The 23017-nt window shown below is 32.6% G+C and overlaps 1 protein-coding gene across 1 annotated transcript in view; it reads right to left on the bottom strand.

Annotated features, from left to right (window-relative positions):
* Positions 1 to 23011, bottom strand: part of LOC134844498 (uncharacterized) — a 32018-nt gene extending 9007 nt beyond the window's left edge. Inside the window, exons 1-4 of the mRNA XM_063861203.1 lie at positions 22719 to 23011; positions 17970 to 18119; positions 17229 to 17387; positions 13460 to 13707 (exon numbers count right to left, since the gene is read on the bottom strand). Coding sequence (XP_063717273.1) covers positions 13460 to 13707; positions 17229 to 17387; positions 17970 to 18119; positions 22719 to 22911 — 750 coding nt within the window. The 5' untranslated portion in view covers positions 22912 to 23011. The remainder of the gene's footprint in view (positions 1 to 13459; positions 13708 to 17228; positions 17388 to 17969; positions 18120 to 22718) is intronic.
* Positions 23012 to 23017: the final 6 nt, after the last annotated feature.

The following is a 23017-nucleotide window of genomic DNA, read 5'->3' as shown; positions in this document are numbered from 1 at the left end:
TGGGATGATGTCGGTGAAGACTGATTCTGTGACTGTTGGGTAGCAATTTTTGATGGATTTTTGAATTGTTACTTTAGTGGGAAGGTTTATGTTTATTATAATATTCTTCCAAAAAAATAATTAGGAAAATTGTTGCTAGGGCAAATGTGATGATTGCTTTCTTTATACATTTGCATATTGTCAAAATGAGGGATGATAAAAATGTTATGAAAATTACAAACAATAAAAAAATATCAGTTCTACTGAAAATTGTTCGTATCATTTAGACAAGTTGTATAAATCGTACCTGTGGATATAATCAAGGGTTTTGGAAAATTGGAGGAATAGTTCGAGTATAGTGTAGAAAATTAAAAAAATGTTACAAAAAATGATTAGGATTATTAGAAAAGATTCAAGTATATCAAAAAGAAATATTATAAAGGTTTCAAGTATTGTAAAAAAATGTTTAAGATTTATGAGTATTTGAGTAACTGATTGAGAGAAGAGCATTTAAGAAATGATCTCTTGGTCGAATATTTTTTGCTGTTTGAGGCGATTTTCTAGTGTGGTCGGATTATTTATTAGTTTTTTGACAAGTGGGTTGAGTTTTGTAAAAAATTGTTGGGGGCAATTTTCATGGTGATCGGGAGGTCGTCTTTTTCTTTATTTTTGTTTGTCAAATGATCCGGGGTATGGTGAGATTTTTATACTTTAGGCTAATTAAAATGTTCATTTTGTTACTTTAGGCTAAGTTAACAAATTTGTTTTGGGGGTATTCGTGGTCTGAGTTGGGGAAATATTGTTGATCTTTGGGTTATTAGATAAGGGAGGGGTACGGTATTATGGTGATATTTATTTTAGTTGTCAAGTTGGAGTGGTTTGCTTATTTTTGACCTGGAGGTCGTAAATTTATAGTTATAGATGTGCCTGGAGTTCTATATGAATCGTCTAATTGGTCTTAGTTTCAGTTAGAGAAAGTGACGGATTGGATGAATCCTATTGGTCTATTTTGAACTAGAATTATTGCGTACTTGTCAGCATGTTATTTTGAAAAATGGAAATGAAAAATGTTTCGAAGGTTTCAAGATAGTGAAGTATAATGTTAAAATTACTTTTGAAATTCTACTTTCTTTAAAATTTTAGATTGGGGGATGAATATTTTATAGTTTTTACGTGGTTGATTTCGGAGTCTTGTTGTTTTTCTATTTTCTGATTTGTCGATTTGTTCTTGGGGTATTATTTGTTCGGTCATTTTTCTATTTTTTCTTTGTTTTGGGGATTCTTTATGGTTTTGTGTATTGTTTTTGGTGGCGGTTGGTTTTGTGTTTTGATTTTCGGTGGGGTTATCATTTTGTTCTGTGTTTTTCAGATGTGGTTCATTTTGAATGATTTTTAATCCTGTGAAAGAATATAATTGAGTTAATTCGCGGAGTGCGTATTCTTTTGGGTAATAAGGTAATAGGTTGTTTCGATGTTGAACGATTTCTTTTTTGTTTGAGTCGGTAATTTTATATGTGACATCAGTGGGTTTGGCAATTATTTGGTATGGTCCTTTTCGAAGGGGTTGTAATTTTTTAGAAATTCCTTTTTGAGTATTAAAATTAGGTATCAAAACAAATGTTCCATTTTTAATTCGGAGGCTGGTGTAAAACGTGAATTGATTTGTTCATTAATGTTTTGTCTTTGTAATAACTTTTTTGTTATTTTTTGATAAATTTCATTGTGTTTTTTATCTCTATTTAGAATCCATTCGGTGTGTGTACCGGAGGCTAGTTTAAGAATTTGTGGGTGATGAAAATGATCTTCATCGTGTGTATGTAAAGGTAGGTTATAACAAATTGAGTCTTTATTCGGTTGACAATAACCTTGTGCGTTTTTATGAGAATTTGCTGTAAACATTATTGGTTTGCGTGGCTTTTGGTTAAAAACCATTTCGTATGGTGACATTCCTAAAGTTGTCGTAATTTGTGAATTATACGCTAAGGGAAATAATTTTACATCTGCTGACCATTCGGTATATTTTGTATCATTTCCGTTGATGATACATCTAAGGTATTCTTGTAATGAACGGTTCATACCTTCGACTAAGCCGTTTGTCCAAGGTGCATGAGATGTACGTGGTTTGTGTTTAATGTTATATAAATGACATAGTGTGATAATTTCATTATTTATGAATTCTGTACCGTTGTCTGTAACTAAAATTTCTGGTAGTCCGAATTTTGCTATCCAGTGTTCATAGAGTGTTGTGTAAGCGTAATAAGCGTTACAATGTGGTACTGGGTTAAGTGCTACATAATGTGTAAATGCGTCAACAATTACCATAATGTAGGAGTTTCCTTCGGATGAGGGTGAAATTGGTCCTTTGGTATCAAATGAGATACGATGGTTAAAGTACAAGCTTTGTCCTTTAAAATCTTGTTTTTGTGCTATTTGTTTTTGATTTGGGTAAGGTTTATTTAGTTGACATACTATACAATCATTGCATAGTACTTTTATCCAAATTGGTGCATTTGGGAAGTAAAAATTTTGTATAAAGTTTGAATATGTTTTTTCTGATCCAGAGTGTCCTTTAATATTTTGTGTATGTGAGATATTAAAAGCTATAAGAATCATACTTAAAGGGAGACAGGGAACTGTAGATTCATTTAGGTTATACTCTAAAAGGTCTGTATTTTCGTTAATTGTTGTATTGTTAAATTTGCGAAAGTATCGGAGGAGTGTTTTGTTTCCTAGAATGGTTGAATCTGCTTTGACAGGTTTAGTTTTATATTTGTGCCATGATTTTAGTTGTCTAATTATCGGGTCAAGATTTTGATATTGTTTCAGTGTTGAAATTGTAATCGTTTCTGTTGGAGGGAGAAAAATGTTTTCAATTTCGAATTTAGATAAGGGTATTGTATCAAGTGGGTCGTGAAGGTCAAAAACTTGATTTATTGTGTATTTTGAATCATTTGTTTGTGGTCCTGATAAATTTATTTTATCAGTTAAATCTTCTTTTTCAATTAGTGGAAAATGGTCTTTCTTAGGTGGGTGTTGTTTTGTTCGTTTTTGTTGGGTGTTATTTTTTATCCATTGAGAATATGGGATTGGTTTGAAAGTTGATGTTCCTAGTAGATCAACTTCATAATGATTATTTTGACAATCTAAATAAAGTGGGAAATGTTGTAAATTATTTATTTGTGATTGTTCAATATCTGTTTTTACTGCATATTTGCATTCCAATCGGGGTGATGTTTCGTTTTCTGCAAGGTAGAATTTTATGTTTTTGGGTATTTCAACTGTTGTTTTTCGTGTAAGTAATTCAGGTGGTGTATTTCGACTTAAGGTGTCTGGTAATGCAAGATTTTTTCCTGCAGTCCAAACTATATGTAAGTTTGGAAATTTCATCAGAATTAGTTGAAATCTGTAAACTCGGTGGTTTGGGTTAGATTTTTGTGTAAAAAGAAAGATGATTGGTTTATGGTCTGTGAATAGAACTGTTGGATGTTTTGATCCAAGTATCAGAAATTCATATTCTGTCAGTGTATATATTATGGCTGTACATTCTCTCATTAGAGTTGAGAGTCGTAGCTCTGCTTGAGTGAATAATCGAGAATTTGCTGATATGAGGTTCATTTTATTTGTACCATTATGTGATTGTAATAGTGCTGCACCGATGCCAAAGTTCGAAGCATCGCACATTGCATAAAATGGTTGATTTGAATCTGGAATTGTGTTTGAAATTTGTTCAGTTAAAAGTTTCTTTATTTCTTCAAATCGTGTTTGATGTTCTGCGTTCCATTCAAAATTATTTTGTTGTCTAAGGATGTTATAAAATGGTCGTAGATATAATTGCATTTTATAAACATATTTACTTAAAAAGTTTAACATTCCAAGAAATTCTTGGATTTTCTTTTTATTTGTTGGTGGTTGAAGTTTTTGAATAGCGTCAATGCGTGATTTCAATGGAGTGATTGTTTTTCTTTCTATATTATGTCCTAAGAATTTAACTCTTGTCAAAAAGAAGTGTGATTTATCGGGGGCGGCCTTCAGATTTTCGTTCTGAAGTATTTGGTGATATTTTTCTAAAACATTGAACATCTCGTCTTTTGTTTGTGATTGCATAAAAACATCGTCTAAATAGGTGATTGCGTTTTTCTTGAGTATTAGTGGTCTAAAAATTTTGCTCATAAAAGCTGAAAATGCTGCTGGTCCTATGGATATTCCATAGAATAAGCGGTTGAATTCATATTGTTGGTTTCCGATAACAAATTGTGTTAAACGTCGTGATTGTTCATCTAGTGGAATTTGATTGTATGCACTATTCATATCGGCGGTTGTAAAGTATTTGCCGTTTATTTTTGTTAAAATAACTTGTATTGGTTCAATGGGCCAATTACATTTTGATTCATCTATAAGTGAATTGAGGTATCTAGCATCGAGAACGATTTTTAGTGATTCTCCTTTAGCTAGAATGATAACGGGGTTGATAAATGTGTTGCCTTTTGGTTGTTCTTCTTTGTTTACTGGTGATATAATGTTGTATTGTTCTAAAATATCGAGTAATCTGTTTACTTTATCGTGTAAGTGAATTGGTACTTTACTTGCTCTCTGTTTTTTGAAAACTGCGTCTGGTTTTAACGGGAGATGTAGTGATGAACTGATTTTTCCAACATCGAATTTTGATGTTGCATAGACTGATGAATATTTAATTAGCTGTTTGGCTAATTTTTCGAATTCGTCTTGTGTTATTTGTGAATGTTGGAAATTAAACATTGTTAAAAATTTTTGTTGGTCCTCTGTGTAGTTACTTATGTTGAATGTAGGTTTGAAATATGGAGTTTTTGTGAAATAATCCGTATTTCTGTTTTCGTTACTTATTATATTATTTATAGATAATTCTTCATTAAGAATTGTAGATTGGCAAATATCTAGTAATTGGAGTATATTATTTACGCGATAGGCTTTTTCGTGTATTGGTGATATTGTAGCGTTGGTTTCACAATATCCTAAAAGTCCTAAAGGTAATGTTACTTGGTAAGGTGTGTTGTTATAGACATGTAAGGAAATGATATCGGAATTCGAATTTTTCAAATATTTTATGGATGAGATTGTGATTTTGAAAAATTTGTGAATAGGTTTGAATTCAAATTCTGACATATAAAATTTTTGTTTGTTTTGTTCTTTATCATATTGGTGAACTTGTTTGATTGAAAAATTATAGATATTTCCTGATAGTGGTTTTAGGTGTTTTCTTTGTTGGTTAAATATCGGGTAGAATTTTGAAAAGAATGGTGGTTGTTTATTTAATCTTTGAAAAAATGTTAAGGATGTTTCTTTTGTTTTTGTATATTTATCTTTGATTAATATTTTACTATTTAGTATGTTAATTGTTGGTATATACTTCGAAATAAATGGTATTCCAATGATATTATATTTAATATCAGTGATATGGAATATTTGTTTAAATGGCTTATTTAAAATTTTGCTTTGCTCCATTGTTCTGGTGGGGAGGAGAAATAATTGGATTTTTCCGTAGTTTATCAATGTTGATCCTTGTGCTGTTGCTAACTTACTGGAGGTTTCAAGAGGTGTTAGCTTTGGGTGTAAAGTTTTTATTTCATTCCATGTGGGGATGTTTATTATGTTTGATTCTGCTCCTGAATCAATTAAAAAATCTATTTCAAGATCTGGTGGTTGAAATTCTTTATTTCTTGGGCTTTCTAAGAGAAAGGGTATTGTCCAAATTTTTTCTTTGGGTTGTTCTTTTTGTATATTTTGATAAATGTGGTTTGTATTCAAGCATTTTGTTTTGGTATTTTTATTGGTTTGATTTGTAGTGTTAATCTCATTTGTTTCTTGCGTCGTTGGTGTGGAATTTATGGGTGTAGTGTAATAATTTTGGAGAAATTCTGATTGATTTTCATATATGTGTGATGAAAAAGGTTGTTCATATATGACAGATTCATAGTCATTTTCGACTTTTATCATATTGATAGAAAGAGTGTTTTCAGTATCACTTTCTGAATCTGATGATGTACAGTTTATTTGATTGAGTTGTAACGTATCAGTTACTGTGTCATCAATACCTGGAGGGTCTGATGTTGTTTCTGGATTAGACTGTACTTGATTGATTTGTCTTTGATGTTTAGGTGTACTACTTCTGTGGCGATTATTAGAATTATTATAGTTATTATTATTCCGGTGTGGTGATTGGGAATAATTTCTATAACGATTATTATAACTTGAGTGTCGATTTTGTGAATTATTTCGCGATCTGTTTTGGTAATTATTATTTGGTCTGTTATAGTTCGATCTATTATATGAGTTATTCCTTGATTGATTGTTCGGGTAATTCTGGTTTCGGTTGTTTGAATAACTTCTATTTCGATTATAGGAGTAGTTTCTATTCCTATTGTATGATGAATTTCGTGATTGGTTGTTTGGATAGTAGTTATTTCTTGATTGGGAATTAGATCTAGAAACAAATCGTTGTGTATTTGAATTTGATCTGGAGTAGTTATTTCGACTATTTGATCTATTGTAGTGATTTTGTGATGAATTATTCGTGTTTCTTCGTTCTGGTGATCTTCCTCTATAACTTGAGTTATATGGTGATTGATTTCTTGTATAATTTGTATTGTTCGGGAGTGGTTTTCCTGAACTGTTGTTGCTGTGGACTGTTTTGTTTGGTAGATTTTGATCTTTTTTCATGTATTGATAGAATGATTTATTTGGTTCTTTATATTTTTGAGGTTTATTTTGATTATCTTGCTGTTTTTGTCTACATTCGGAAATACTATGTCCGTATCGTCGGCAATAATTACACCATTTTTTGAAAGATGGTTTGCCTTTAAAGTTTGGGTTCTTTTCGTAAATATTGAGTATTTCAGTGATTTTTTCAACGAGGTCTGTCTCTGATTCCTGTATATTATTAATATTAGTGGGAGTCGTTTCAATTCTGTTAACGTATTGTAATTTCAGATTTTCCGTTTCTTCTAGTTTCATCGTGATTTCTGCTTGTTCTAATTTGTCTACTAGTTTTCGAAAATCTAAATCGGGTTCTCGAATTGAAGAAGGATGGGATGCTCTCTTTTTTATTGCTATTTTCCTTAATTGTGGTGTTAAGGTCATCATTAAGATTTCTGTCATCTTTGTGTTTTTATAGTCGTGCGTATTTAGTGAATATGCTTTTCGAACTAGTGTTTCGATTCGTACTGCTATTTGCTTGATGGTTTCGTTTGGTAATCTGCGAATTTCATTACATAAAACTCTTTGTTGTTGTTTGTTTCTTTCGGAGTCAAACATTTTTGAAAATTCCTGTGTAAACCTTTTCCAGTTTGATTTTATTTCTAGAGGTAGTACTGAAAACCATTTTTGGGCTGCGCCATCTAAGGTTGTTTGTATTAACGCTGTGCGTCGATGTATCCAATTTTGATGTAGTGGCGTATTAATTGGTTCAAGTCCAATATTTAAAATCAGGTTTGCTGTTACTGCATTTAAATAATCTTCTACAGAGTATTCAGGGTCTGTTCCTGTGAAAACCATTAAAGGTTTGTTTGATGTTATTGATGATACACCCATAAGGTATGGATTCATTGTCATTTGTAATGATTCTGCTGCATTTGGCATTTGAGAAAAATTTGAAAGTTGGGTTTCTTGTTATTTCATGTTGTTGGAGATAATATGGGAGTGGTATTTCATTTTGCATTTGTGATGCTTGATACGAGTGTGCAGTCATTGGATTTTGTTGTTGAATTGGTTGAAAAGATTGTGTATTAATTAGATTTTGTTGTTGAATTGGTTGTTGATGTTGTGCATCTATTGGTTGTGGAGAAAAATTTCTATGATTTGTACGTGTTCTCTGTATTCCTTGTCTACGATATTCTTGAGTATTTGGTGCAAATATATCTGGTTGTAAGAAATCATCATCTGAGGATAAATAATCCATTTGATAAGATGTCTGTTTTTTATTTTTATTTTGTTGAAAAAATGGGTAATTTTCACTGTGATCCTGTGGAGGATTTGTTTGGAAATTTATTGAATTAGGTTGGGTCATTGGGTTATCCCAATTTCGAGATCTTGTATATTGGTTAAAATTTCTTTGTGGTTGATTATATGTTTTTGATGGATGTGTATAATTATAATTATGGTCTGCAAAATTGTTTCTAGTGAATGTTTTGTGTGTTTTTGATGGTATTGTCATGGGTCTGTATGTTTGGTAATCCATATGTGAATATTTAGGGGCAACCGAAGGTTTAACGGTTGATTGTAAGGTTACCTGTATTTGTGAAGGATTTGTATTTCTTGGTGTTGTTAAATTTGGGCGTATTGGTGAAATACTTTGTTGTGTAGTTGTTGTGTGTACAATTTCTTCATTTATGAAGTGTGATGGTGTCTGGATATCTTGTTGAGTAAGATTCCTAGTTCCATTGAGGTTTTCATTGTGTATAACTGTAGAGTTTAAACTATTATTTTGTGTATCGGGCAAAAATGTATTATAGTTTAATGGTGTTGCATCAATGGTTAATGGTATTACTTTTACATAATCTCTTATGTAAGATATCGTACTTATTGCTTGACTTGAGATTGATTGTGGGAAGCTTATAAATGCGGGATGAGACCATTCGGGGTCCCAAACATAATCTGATTGTTCTGTGATAGCGGTATCATCGTTCGAGTTTTGGGGTCTAAAATTTTTTCTTGCTTGTGCAATTAAATCAATATTGTGTGTGAAATAATCTATTATGAACCATGCCAAAATTTTTTGTAGATCGTGTTTTGTATGTTGTGAAACGTCGTCTTTCGTGAAATTTTCTTTAATGATGTTTAAATAACTAGAGAGTAGTGTGATTTCATGTCGTACTCTTAAATGTTTAGATGTTTCTGTCGGTGAGACATTTGTTATTGGGATTTCGTTTTCTAATATCGAAATATAACTATATATTATTGCGAAAACTTCATTGGTGAATATGGAGTTTGCTCTTTGTGAGTTATGATATTGGATGCTTTTTATATATTCTGAAAAAACTTTTGAAAATTCTAAATCAAGATCATCTGTTTGAATTGTATATTTTCTATTATTATGGTTTGGTGAGGTGAATTCTATGGAGTAGATTCCATACTGTTGTGTTATGTTGCATATATCTTTTAAGTAGTGGTCTATGATTTGTCTTTTGATTTTTACATCTGGGAACTCTGTTTTACATGGACTGATTCCGGGTTCAAATAAATTTAATAGTAAATTTTTGCAAAATATATGCTGTCCTCTATCAGTGGTTGCATCTACTATAAAAGGAAAGATTTCATCATCATCTGGACTTTCTTCACCTGGGGTGTGCGTTGAGCTCATTTTTTCGTTCGATGACTGTTAATATGTAATTATTAATGTGTCGAATTGGTTGATTCCAATTGTATAAATGTACTGGTTTGTGTTTATACTGCTTTTTTATTCTTCTTTTTCCTCTTTTTGATGAATTTGAAGTTGTTTCTGAGTCAGAAAAATATAATTGATCGTGAAGTGGGCAATTTTTATCTATTGTTTCTTTTAGTTTGTAAAGCTCGTCTAAACTGTTGGTTTCTGATTCTGAAAATGCGTTTCGATTTTTTGAAAATCTTTTTCGTGTTATTTGTCTTTGTTTCGTTATTATTTTTCTTTTTAGTGTTTGTCGTTTTGTTCGAATGTATCCAACTGTTTGTGTATGAGGTGTGATTACAAGGTCGTATTTTTTTTTATCTATTTCACAATTGTGTAAAACGATTGTTTGCTTATTTCCTAGGTTTTTAAATGACATAAGGTTTAGGATGACGGATGCAAAAGGTTGTTAAATGATTTCTATTTTCCTAAACTGTTAGTTCTTACGATTTTTTGGTTAGCTTAACCTGGGTCTATTTGTTCAGGGTTGGAGAGAAAAGTATATCGATTCCGAAGAATGATTTTTTACTTTCTCGTGGCTAGTATAAGTTAAGGTGTTAACTTACTTAATCTTACTTAGGGGTAGTGATTGTGTTCAAGGGTTGGAGAATAGTAAATCGATCCACAAGGTTCAGGTATAATTAGAACGCGAGTAGTTCGTTAGATACTATTTTAAACTTACTAAGTCTAAGATTTATCCTGGGTCTGGTAAGAGGGGGGGTCAAGTGAAGGATGAATAACCGAAGTTCTTCACTGTTTATCCTAATTTGAATGATTAGTTTTGTTTAAAAATTTCTATTAGTCTTAGGTCTTTAGAAAGGGTTGGGTAGTGAATCGACGTTTGAGGTCGTTAGACACTAATTAAGTGGGTGGGGGAGAACAAAGTTGTTCTGTTTGATCCAAGGATAAGCCTTGATGATCAATTTTAAAATTTAATTAAGTAGAAAATTATTTAAGATCCAAGGATAAGCCTTGATGATCTGGTTTTAAAATTAAGTGAATTTAAGTTTTAATAAAATTTTAAATGTGTGTAAAGGAAAGATTTAGTGTTTTGATGATATTAGTGGGTTTATGATTGCTGTTATGTTTTAGGTGATGGAGCTGGAACAACAGGATGATTTATGATTACTAACCATTTATTGTCATGCTACTAATTTTTATTTTTATTTTTCAATAAATATTTTTCAAACATGTTTTGTATATTACTGCAGAATTTAGGAAAACGATCTTAGATCTTTTTATCAATCGTTATTGTATATTAATAATTTTGTTTAGCGCCTGGAATGATTTTGAACATTGACTTCAAAATTTTATGTTTGCAAATGAAAATCTAAATTCATTGCTAGTAGTATTCTAAATACAAAAGTTTGTGTTGGCTTTTGCCGAACTATCATATAACTATATGGTAAGTTTCTACTTTGTCGTATGTCGTCTCTGGTTCGAGGTCTTCTTCCAATTCCGGGTAGTTCTGTTATGGTTCGGAATATTGGCTCTGATCTATTGAGTCGTAGAGACATTTCGATTAAATTATTGTCGTATAACATTTTGTAAATGTTTTTGTCTAATTTCTAATCGATTTTGGTTAATTCTAAGCTATTAAGGTCTTGTTCGAGACTTATGGTCGCACCAGATGAGTTAGGACCGAGTTGGTTAACTCATAGAGTAATTTCGGATAGGGTACACCGTCTGCTCGTCACGCTATCTTATTTTCGGCCGGATAGATTCGTGCAACTTCTTAGTCTAATACCGATCCTAATCTTACTCTTATACTATCTAGTCTCAGGTTGTTTAACTAGTCTCTGCTAGGCTCAATAGATCTAGGGTATACTGGTTTATTGCGGCAGCTGAAGTCTTCTTGGAGAGTCAACTAATTTCTAAGTTAAATTCAAATCTCTCTGGTGCTGAAATTACAAGTAACTTCAGCACTTACAAATAAGTGGGTTGTTAGTTAGATGGATCATGATTGGTTAATATTAAATACTTTACATTGGTAAAATATCTAAATTATCCAATCATAAAATGTAGTTTAGATCAGGTTCCATTTTTGAAATATTTTTTTTTTTCAAAATTCGATCCGCGGTTGATAGGTTTTTGAAACAACAGTATGTTCGATCCCCTATGAGTTTTTTTTCGAAGATTGTAAGAATTGGGTGGGAAAAACACCAGCTAACTCATAGTTTTTTTTCACTCTCTGTAGGAATGACAAGTAATTTTAAAATTAAACACCTAATCCAATTTTTTGTCTAGCAAACGTGCGTAATTTTATTATATGGAATTGACTATTTCAATCACTTTTTGAGCGAAGTTGTCATTTAATAAACAATTAACACCCTTACTTGAAAAAATAATCACCATTTAGGACACTTTTTAGCGCGCACCAATTGAAAATTCGTGTATTAGGATTGGAGCGGAACTTTCCAATAATTTGAAAATTTTTTGATCTCGTTAAGCCCAAATATCTGTTTTTATAATTATTTAATCAAGTCTGGAGTAACTCCAAGCAGGTCCAGGTTTTTAAGCAATATTTTCAACTGGGGCTGCTATTCAGTGGCTGTACACGTAAGTTTTTGAGGATCGGCTTTCTAAAAATTAAGTGTGGCCTAAATTCAGACTATTCTGCATAAACATAGAACAAGACTGCTCGTATCAGGGCGAAGCCCTGAATGTTCCGACTACCTTTTAAGTTTTATGGAGCAGCAGTAATAACATATAAAATTAAAAGAAATAAAATGAAATGAAAATTTTTTTCTTCTAAAATTTGAAATTTTTTAATGAAAATCATCCCCCACACGCCATATAAAGTTCAAAAAGATAGATTTCGTTCCTTGTAACAAAGCAATTATGGCACATAAGCTTCGTTCAACCAATTTGGAACGATTTATAAGACGGATTAAATCTCCGCTTACGCGTTAATTATATCGCGCGTTAATTGTCCGAAATTGGTAAAAATGGCCAAAATAAGCTCAGGATAACAATACCTTTTGAATGATATTAAAAAAAATTGTCAAAAATGGCTAATTAAAAGGTCGAAATTTGTCTGAAGAAAAAAAAACCCACCCCGAGCACAAATATTCCGTTACTTTCGTATCGAAAGACGGAACAATAATCAGCTATTTTGGCTATTCAAACTTCCCAGAAGTTTTTTTTAACAAAAAGTTTCAAAGCAATAACAGCTTTTTGAAGGCATTTTTGTGAGAAAAAAAATTTTTAGGCAATTTTATAGGCCTCCAAAAATCCTGTTGTTTTTTGCCGGGGGCGTTCAACAGTGCCGAAGTACAACATGCCGAAAAAGGCGTGAAATTTTCAGAATAATTTACACGCATTTTGTAAAGAGCGGGAAATTACTGACGCTAATTATCAAAGAAAATCACTCCAATTTCGGCACCAAACTGCGCTGCAACAGCAAATTAAAAAATTATTTTGGCGCCAAAACGTCTAAATTGCAAATTTTCTCTTCCAAAATCTTTAAGTGCCAATGAAGATTGTAAACGATAGCTGTTTAATTTTTGATTGCCGCACTTATTATATTGAAATTTGTTCAAATTTTTGGCACTGTTGAACAAAGTTTTGTTTTTCGGCACTGTTGAACAAAGTTTTCATTTTCGGCACTGTTGTACTTCGGCACTGTTGTACTGCCCCTTTTCGCAGCTCTTTTAAAATCAGTTTAGATTCACACAGAAGGCATCCTTAGATTTAATTTGCCCAAATTTAGACTTAATTGGTCAAAAAAAGGGTACCGTTGGAAAAAAAAAATTGCTACAAGATTTGAGAGGCAATGGTTTTGTCTATTCATTTAAGCTCGCCACAAGGGCTAATAGTTGTGAAAACCAAAAAAAGCGACAAACGCAATATGAAAATCTTTTTTTTACGACTTTCGGTTGGATAAACCGTTTTAGTTGCAGAGTGATTTCAACTTAGGTTTCGATTAAGCTATCGACCAATGTTACGACGTTATCGACCAAAACCGGGCCGGTTTCGACTCAGTGCTTCACTAAAAATCTCAATTGGGGTGTTTTACTTGCAAAACGGCCGCATCTCGCTCGTGAAAAATGAAATAAAATCCAGTAGCCTGACTTCGGGACTAACATCATAATTATTTCGTATATGTCGTAGTGCTTTCTGAATGTAGTTCGTTTTCCGAATAACGTCTATTCCCCAATTATACTTCGCCAGGTGTTTCGAGTATCCCGCCATTCTCAGGTGAAGCATCACAGCCGTGCAATTAGAATACGGCACACAATCGTAATGTTGTCTTAATTTAGTCATGACAAAATTGGCTTCTGCCCAGATGTCATCTCTGAATTTTATGCTGTTTCGAAATCTGGCGATATAACCTGGAAAAAAACAACAGCAAAACCTAGAAACAGGTGAGAATTAGAGTTTTTACACGGCCTAAAAAATAATCAAAAATTTAAATTAAAAGCAGTTTTGTTTGCCGTAGATCAGCAATCACATTTAAAAAGATTCTACCAAACGTTTCTTTCTGCCCAATTTAAACATTGCTTGAAGCATTTTTGGTCTGAACTTTTGATTTAAACTAAGTATTTCTGCTCAAAACAAAATTTTTGATAATATGGAATGGAGACCGGCAGCAAATTAATTGCATCTGGCATCAATTTTTATTGTTCCGACTTTCGATACGAATTTTGCTACCAATTTAGAAGCAGTTTTCTTTTGCCGTTGATCAGCAATCATATTTAAAAAAATTCTAAAAAACGTTTCTGCCCAACTTAAACATTGCCTGAAGCATTTTTTGTCTGAACTTTTGATAGAAACTAAGTACTTCTGCTCAAAATTAAAGTTTTGATAAAACGGGAGGGAAACCGGCAGCAAATTAACTGCATATGGCATGAAATTTTAGCACGTTTACACACTTTTAGTTCATTCGCTGACAAAAACAGCAGCACTTGATTTGAACTACAAACTATGCATTAAACTTTTTCAATAAAACTTACAGTAAAATGAAAGTCACTGAAAAACGGTAACTAAAATAAAACAAGACTGCTCAAATCTGGGCGAAGCCCTGAATGTTCCGACTGCCTTTTAAGGTTTATGGAGCAGTAATAACATAAAAAAATTAAATGTTGGAACCAGTTCTAAACTAGTATTTATAAACCAATTATATTGATGATAGATTATCACTATAAAATACTTATAACTAACCAATCATATTCCATCTCTAGCATTGAGTAAGTGTTGAAACTACTTCTAGTTTCAGCACCAGAACAATTAAAAGAAAACTTTGAATACAGTTGTTCTCCTTCTGGATAAACTCCAAGAACTAACTCGCATAAACCAGTATACACTAGATCTATTGAGACTAGGAGATATAAGACTAAGATTAAGATCGGTATTAGACTGAGAAGTTGCACGAATCTATCCGGCCGAAAATAAGATAGTGTGACGAGCAGACGGTGTACCTTATCTGAAATTACTCTATGAGTATAACCAATAGGTCATAACTCAATGTACAAAAATATGATGCAATTTTTTTTCTTTAAAATTTGACATTTTTCAAACAAAAATCATCACTCCACACGCCCTATAAAGTACAAAAGGATAAATTTTGCTCCTTGTCACAAATCAATTATGTCAAATAAGCTTCTTTCAACCAACTTGGAACGATTTCTAAGACGGATTAAATCTCCGCTTACGCGTTATTAGCTCGAATTATATCGCGCGTTAATTGTCCCAAATTGGTCAAAATGGCAACCTTTAAACCCTCATAACTTTACAAAAAATGATCACAGGTGAAACATCTTTTCAAATTTGACCTCATGACAACAATACCTTTCGAATGATATAAAAAATTCCGTCAAAATTGGCTAGTTAAAAAGACGAAATTTGTCTGAAGAAAAAAACCCACCCCGAGCACAAATATTCCCTTACTTTCGTACTTGAGACTCTTTCCAACTTTCGAAAAAAATGAGGGAAGTTAATGCTCACTAGTTTTTTTTAATGTTCATACCACTCATTCTTCGAGTGGGGTTGGCACCTGGATTAATCGGGGGTTGTGCGGACTATCCCAAATTCGCTTGGCGCCTACGCAAAGATATTGTTTTCTTGAGCTTAAATTTATAAAAACATTTTTATGTGTGATTTTTTTTCCGTAAACTTCTGGTTCTTTAAAGATTACCATTTTGGCGAATTTATGACAATTAACGCGCGATATATTTTGCGCTATTAACGCGTAGGCGAAGATTTAATCCGTCCTAAAAATTGTTCCGAATTGGTTAAAAGAAGCTTATTTGCCAAATTTATTTGTTAATGGGAGCGAAATCTATAACGTAGTGCTTTATATGGCGTGTGGGAGGATGATTTTCACAAAAATTTTAATTTAAAAAATTTTATTTTTATTTTATTACATTTAATTTGTTTAATGTTATTACTGTTCTATAGACCTTACAAGACAGTCGGATTTTTCAGGGCTTCGCCCTGATGCGAGCAGTCTTGGTCTTTTTACAGCAAGTAAGAGACGCTAAACACACCTTTATCTTACAGAGCAAGTGGGGTGACAAAATGAAAAAAAAAATAGAAATAAAAATCCTTTTTTCCGATTATTTCGTCATTTATTTTACTAATATATTTTTTAGTTGGCCTTTAAGTGCAGTCGGAACAGTCATGACCTTGCCCCAATATACGAGTTATTTTACTATTATATTTTTTAGTTGGCCTTTAAGTGCAGTCGGAACAGTCAAGGCCTTGTCCCAATATACGAGCAGTCTTTTCGTCCAAAATTTAGAGTCACAAAATTTTTTCAACCAAAAACTATTTGATATCTATTAAATGGCAGTCGCAATACTCAGGGCTTTGCTTTGATGTACGACTAGTCTTGTTTTTATAATCGGACTATTCACTCAAATTTTTTTATTGAGTAACAGAAGGGTCATAATATGCTTTTCATAGTTATACTATAATATGCCTATAACTAGTAACCCCGCCCGACAATTATGACTGTCACATATTTTCTAAAGGAGCTTCCTGCTATGTAAACAGGGGCGTGGATGACTTAAGACTGGAAAAACAACAACAAAAACAACAAGAAAAAATAACAACAAAAGTTGTCCCTTGTAAAAAAATTGCGCCAGCCACTGGTTACTTTTCAAAGAACTCTTAGACACACCTCTAATTTGCTCAGAAAGGGACATATTTCTTAACATATAAATAGTAACATGTGATTGGATGCAGGGGCGGATCTAGGATTTTCTCGAGGAGGGATTAAAATTATCGGAAATTTTGTCGACCTTTTTTTAAGAATGACTAAATTGATTTTCTGAGCTCTCCCAAAGCACTTAAGTGACCCTGTTTTAGCCAAATTTTCTGCACCGCAGGCAGAATTTTGAAACAAAAAGGCCAAAGATGGCGTTTTCAGGCATTTTTTAAGAAAACTCGAACAAAAAATTAGATGTTTTCGGCGCGCGCTCCCCACTCAGAAATAGTAGATATTGGCGCCAAAGGCGCCTTAAGAAAATTTTACGGTCCGTCAGCCAAAATGTATATCTCAAAATTGTACAATTTTTTCCGAGCTCTCCCAAAGCACTCTAAAGACATCATTTGGACCAAATTTTCTGCACCGCAGGCAAACTTTTGAAAAAAAACAGGCCAAAAAAGGCGTTTTTAGGCATTTTTCGGAAATTTTTGTCCAAATGATTGCGTATTTTTGGCGCGCGCTTCCACTTCAAATTAATAAATATTGGCGCCGAAGGCCCTGTAAGAAAATTTTTACGCTGCACAAAAAAAGGTATATCTCAAAATAGTGCAAAGAGGGTCGGCAGGGGGTGGAATGCCTGAGGGAAGAGAGCCCCCCCCCCCCCCCTAAGTCCGCTACTGATTGGATGACTTGATTACTGATTACCTTCGTAGATCCATGAAATGAAGGATGGATATTGTGGTAAAAGGACTCCCTTTCCCCTGACGTCATCAGGAGTGGATCCATATATGGCCAGTCCATGAGTCCATAGCTCTTCCTTCTCGTGAGCCACTATTTCCATGTTATCAGTATCAAATCTGCACCCTAATTTAACGGTTTTTGTTGACCTTCTTTTAATAACTTATATTACCTATATACATTAGCATTATTGACATGTTAGAAAAGCCAAAGTGCTTTACTATAAATTGGCCAAGGCAGTATCGATTACCCAAAAATTGACACATATTAGACACTGTAACTGGTCAATTTCTAAGGATTGATATTACTATAGCAATTGTAGCATTTCAAATTTCAGTAGAAAAATTTTTAAAACTTGTTTCTCAGAGAAATTAGTTTGTTTGATAGCTAGATAAATTTTTGTCAAAACGCATCTTTTTTTATAAGAAAACAGAATTTATAAGAAAAGATCGAATAAAATTTTACGTTTACTATTTAGTTCCTAATTAGTCTGTCTAGCGGCATCTCCAAACGCATTATTAATCGTTTATTTGATAACAATTGTTAGAAAACGTAAAACATTAAATTTTGCACATGAAATTGACCAAAAAACTTTCAGAATAAGGTTCAAGACAAAAACTCAATAAAAAAAGCTCGTCATAGATCAAAAATGCACATCAAAAGTCACAAAATTCTCATCAGAAATCAAAAAAGGAAACACAAGCAAACCTTCAGGGTTGGTAATGCAAAAAGTAGATCCATCACTTTTGCAGATGTCATCAATTGGAAAGACAGCCCCCAACTTCGATCGCTGGGATTTGTTGATAATCAATTTAACTCCAAACTGGTTTTCAATCATCATTCCCAGAGCTAGAACTCCTAAACAGAAACAGACCAATCAAAACAGACCAATCAAAACAGACCAATCAAAACAGACCAATCAAAACAGACCAATCAAATGCAACACATTAACTTGGATTGTAATTCTTTTCGTGAGATTTAGTTTGAGATGAAAGGGAGCTTGGCAACTCTTCCAAACTGCCAGCAATAAGCTGACTCTGATACACATTTTAGTAAGCTATAATTGAGTCCACGATGCTTAAGTAGACGAAGTAGAAAAATAGAAATTAATATAAAAATAACCAATTCAAATGTCTGGTCTGAACTAAACGAAGTAAAAATGGATATAAAAAATTAAAATTCGTAGAATTTTCATAAAATTTGTCCAGCCCGTCCATTTTTATGTTCTTATGCCCACCATTTCTGTTCTATTCACTCAAAAACTTTGCCAAAACTATACCACTTGTAGAACTTCATGCAAACTCAGGTGGTCAATTTGTTTAAATGGAAGGTCATTTTTCAAATTTGAGTATCTTGTTTTCAAATGTTATTTGGTCATTTTGCACGCTGTTTTCCACGTGGTTGTATTTTGCTATCAACCAAAAATAAATAAACGGATATTGAATTTGTACACAACAGAGTCTAAAGATATCAAGTATATTATCAATGAACAAAAAGAGCATCACTGATTGTATCAATATGGAGCCTCAAGTTTTCGCAACAATTAATGCAAAGCATAGAAAGATTTAATTTGCTCTTACTGATGTCGATCAATTAGCTAGCCTCATTCAATTTCGAAGAAATGTTCAGACGTATCAGTTCACTGCGTTCTCTACGGGCTATTAAAGACTTGAAGATTATCAGCGCACGAAATATTAACACTTGGAAAAAATGGCAATTTTTCAGACCTCATGTTTTTTCGACAGACAAAAAATTTGACATTTTGTGTTCAATATTCGATTTCAAAACACTGATGTTTTTGAGATAGACAATTACATTTGTTTATGAACAACCGAAACTTGTCTGATTAAAAACTATCACAACTAAATGTTCCGTCCTGTTATTTGAAAAAGCTTGAAATAATTATCGCTTGGCAAATACTTGCTCGGAATAAATCGAGTTGTTTTTGGTTTCAGTGGTGTATTGCATAATTTTGATTGTTGTTCCGACTTTCGATACGAAAGTAACGGAATATTTGTGCTCGGGGTGGGTATTTTTTTCTTCAGACAAATTTCGACTTTTTAACTAGTCAATTTTGACGAATTTTTTTTTACATCATTCGAAAGGTTTTGTTGTCTTGAGCTTAAATTTGAAAAGATATTTTACCAATGATAATTTTTCGTAAAGTTATACGGGTTTAAAGATTGCCATTTTGGCCAATTTGGGACAATTAACGCGCGATATATTTCGCGCTATTAACGCGTAAGCGAGATTTAGTCCGTCTTAGAAATCGTTCCAAATTGGTTCAAGGAGGCTTCTATGCCATATTGATTTGTTAACAGGAGCGAAATCTATCACTTAGTACTTATTATGACGTGTGGGGGGATTATTTTTTAAAAAAAATCAAATTATAGAAAAAAGAATTTCACTTTTTTTATTACATTTAATTTTTTTTATGTTCTTACTGCTCCATAAAACTTAAAAGGCAGTCGGAACATTCAGGGCTTCGCCCTGATACGAGCAGTCTTGTTTATTTATGTAATCTAAATTGGGCTCAAGATGTAATTGAAAACTAAGGTGTTTTGAATTTTGGGTTTCAACTAAAACATCTATCTATTCAATTTTTAGTTCTGAAAACACAATTCGTGAGACATTGTTTACAAAAACTGTTTTGTTTAACTTTTTATCTGGTTGTATGATACGTTTCCGTAAAAAGTAGCTGAATCAACCAAATTTTGATATAAATGAAACTAATTTTCGATCCGTATTATGCATATAAATAGGATATAAAAAGGTCGTAAAAATAGTTATTGGGACTAAAAAAATTAACTTGAACAATTTTCAAGTTTTTGTTAGAAAATTTGAAGAAAATTTTTTCTTTTGAACAAATTCCTCGGCAAATAATGCAAAGCTCAAATTCATTTTTTTTTTGTTTTTTCTTTTAAATTAATATTTCAACCTTTTAGCTAGCCTCAATTTAATTTTTCAATGTGACACTTCACAATATTTCATTTTGCAATAAAAAATTAATCACAAAAAAAGACAATTCGCAATAAAAAACTAATCGAAAGACTAATAATAAGGCAACTCGCAATTTTTGCACCGCCACAATCGCACTACGTGTTGCGAGCTTGCATACTGAGGAAATTTTAAATAAATTTAGAGCTGATTATGTCCACCGGCGACCTTAAACTTCTTTAATTATAAACTATTTTTCAAACTTTGGAGTTGACGCATCCCTTAAACTTTGCATGTCTCCTTTTGTTGCAACTTGTCTTTTGATGCGAGTTGTCGCGTAGCCATACAATTTGGTTTATTGTTTGAGCTGGATTGTTTTGCCTAGCATGTGATACGAGCAAACAGAGCTTGGAAGTTTTTGAGCTCAAAAACTGTTACAAGCTGCAAAAAATTGGCATTTTCTAAAACTCAAATTTCCCTACCGACTAGAAATGTGATATATTTTTCTAAAATTTCAAACGAAGTACATGGTGTAATTGAAATGCTATAACAAACTTGGAAAAACTTTATTAAACAGTCAAAAATTATCTGAATGAAAAACCCACCCAAACTTACCTTTCCGTCATTTTTGATTGTACATATTTAATCCAAAAATTAAACAGGATAAAATTAAAACTTGAATTAGTTTTGAACTGTGCATTTCAAATAAATTATCGATTTTTTTCTGTTCTCATTTCTGAAACGCATTTGGTAAGACATTGTTATGAAAATTTTCTACTGCTTCAATTTTCAGCTGATTTAATTACTCCCTGTAAGTTGCATAAAGAAGCCGAATTTGATAAAATGATTCACAACATTTGGCAGTTTTTAACTTTTTATTTTCCAGAGACAAAACTTGAACAAATGAACAGAAAAACAGAGGCTGAACTCTGTGGAAAAAAACAAAGAAAAGCAATCAAATTGGAAAACCATTCAAAAATTTGTGTTTGATAAACTTCACATTCAAAAACTTTTATACACTACTTGTTGCTCAATCGCAGCCTAGCGCTTAGTAAACTGTTAGCAATAGTTTTTTGAAGCTGAAAAAATGCATCAAAAAACCAATTTTTGAGAATTTCTACAGAATTATTCACAATCAAACTATATAATATTGAAAACTCAATGACTGCCGATGGAATTTTAGAATTTTGGTAAATTGTCAAGATAAATTAAATTTTTACGGCGACAAAAACAATTGGTCTTAAAAGTTTTCCTGTTTTTTTTCTTTGAACTTCGCTTCAAACTTCTACGTTTTTTAACTTTGATCTGTGATTATTAAATTTATAATTCTGATGAATTGATCCAGAATTGAAGCCTAAAAAACGTGTATTTCACTGATTAGACCACCATTTGAAAAAACTTAATTAAAGGTAGTTGCAAACTAAACCTCGCTTTTATCAGTGCTTCCTACAGATTCCTGAAACCAGGATATTAAGCGAAGGACTACAATCAGTATTAGACTAAGTAATTGCAGAAAATTATTCTTACAAAAAACAGCTAGCGTGACGAACAGGCGGTGCATTTATCGGAAACTTCCTTGCGATTATCGGTTGTAAATTAAAAATACATTGTAAAACCAGATAAAACTCTAAGTGATGGCCGCCGGGCGTCTAAAGATTTTAATCGATTATAGTGGATCATAACTCAAACTCAAATGTTGTGGAATAAACACAAAAAAATCGATTATAATCGGTTATAATCGATTATAATGGATTTTATTGCTTCGAAAAATAGTGGCATTATAAACGATTTTTAACGGATTATAATCGATTATTTTGTAATTTCTTAGACACTGTCTATATAATGACAACATAATCGATTAGGATCCATGGGAGCTCGGTGCGCGAACTTACTCTTCAAACAAGGAAATTTTTGGCCGAAACTTTCCAAAAACTTCTGGACCGATACTTCTGACCGTTTTTTCTGAATTAGTCTGTAAAATGTTTTGGGAGAGATGAGAAAACTAATTTGGTCGTCTTGAAGCATAAACAAAAATTTAAAAAATAAATTAAGGTTATCATTGTTTGAGATGAGCATGTATGAATCTCATAATTAGCTTCCCCCTTAGGGTACCTAGTAACGAATCGCCACTCAATAGAAATAACTCAAAGGTTAAGCATATGTAAGTTTTGTACCTACTAACGAATCTCCCCCTTTTGCAAAAAGGGGAATACTTAAAGAGACTCGCTTGCACCTATCACGCGACCATGGCGGTGGTGTTCTTTATTAACTCAATTTAGATGGCGAATACGGTGATATATAAATCAGCCGAAGAATAAACCAGCCGAAGTATCAACCATTAGAAATTATTTAACTGTAATATAATAATTATTCAACTATTATGTAATATGCAATAGTTACGAAAGTTATGCAAGTTTCATTTATATGATGTAACTTTTCGGCTGGTTTATATACCCTGCGCGTTTTCGGATGCTTTTTTATTTCGGCTGATTTTTTTAACGCTCGGTGAAAACAACTTACCCAGCTGGTTTCCTAGCTGAGTGCCACACATAGACATCGAGAAACCTTCTCGTTTTACGAACTCGTTCAGCCGCGAACAGTTGGAGAACTTTGGGTCACCTCTTTCCTTTCTCAGGCGTTCATTGAGACTTTTAATTGTGTAGCTTTGTTGCAAAATTTTAGTTTCGAAATTCTTCTGCATTATTTTTGACATATTGCTTAATTCAGTTGCTTTACTATTTGAAGTACAATTGCAAGTTTTTTCGCCATAATTGCTGATGTCTCTTTCGTTGTCTTCGGATCCATTTGATTGATTTGTT

Source organism: Symsagittifera roscoffensis, chromosome 4, assembly GCF_963678635.1.
Source record: "Symsagittifera roscoffensis chromosome 4, txSymRosc1.1, whole genome shotgun sequence".
Classification (NCBI taxonomy): domain Eukaryota; kingdom Metazoa; phylum Xenacoelomorpha; order Acoela; family Convolutidae; genus Symsagittifera; species Symsagittifera roscoffensis.
Note: the sequence above shows the minus strand (reverse complement) of the source record. Positions and strands in the feature narration are given on the sequence as shown.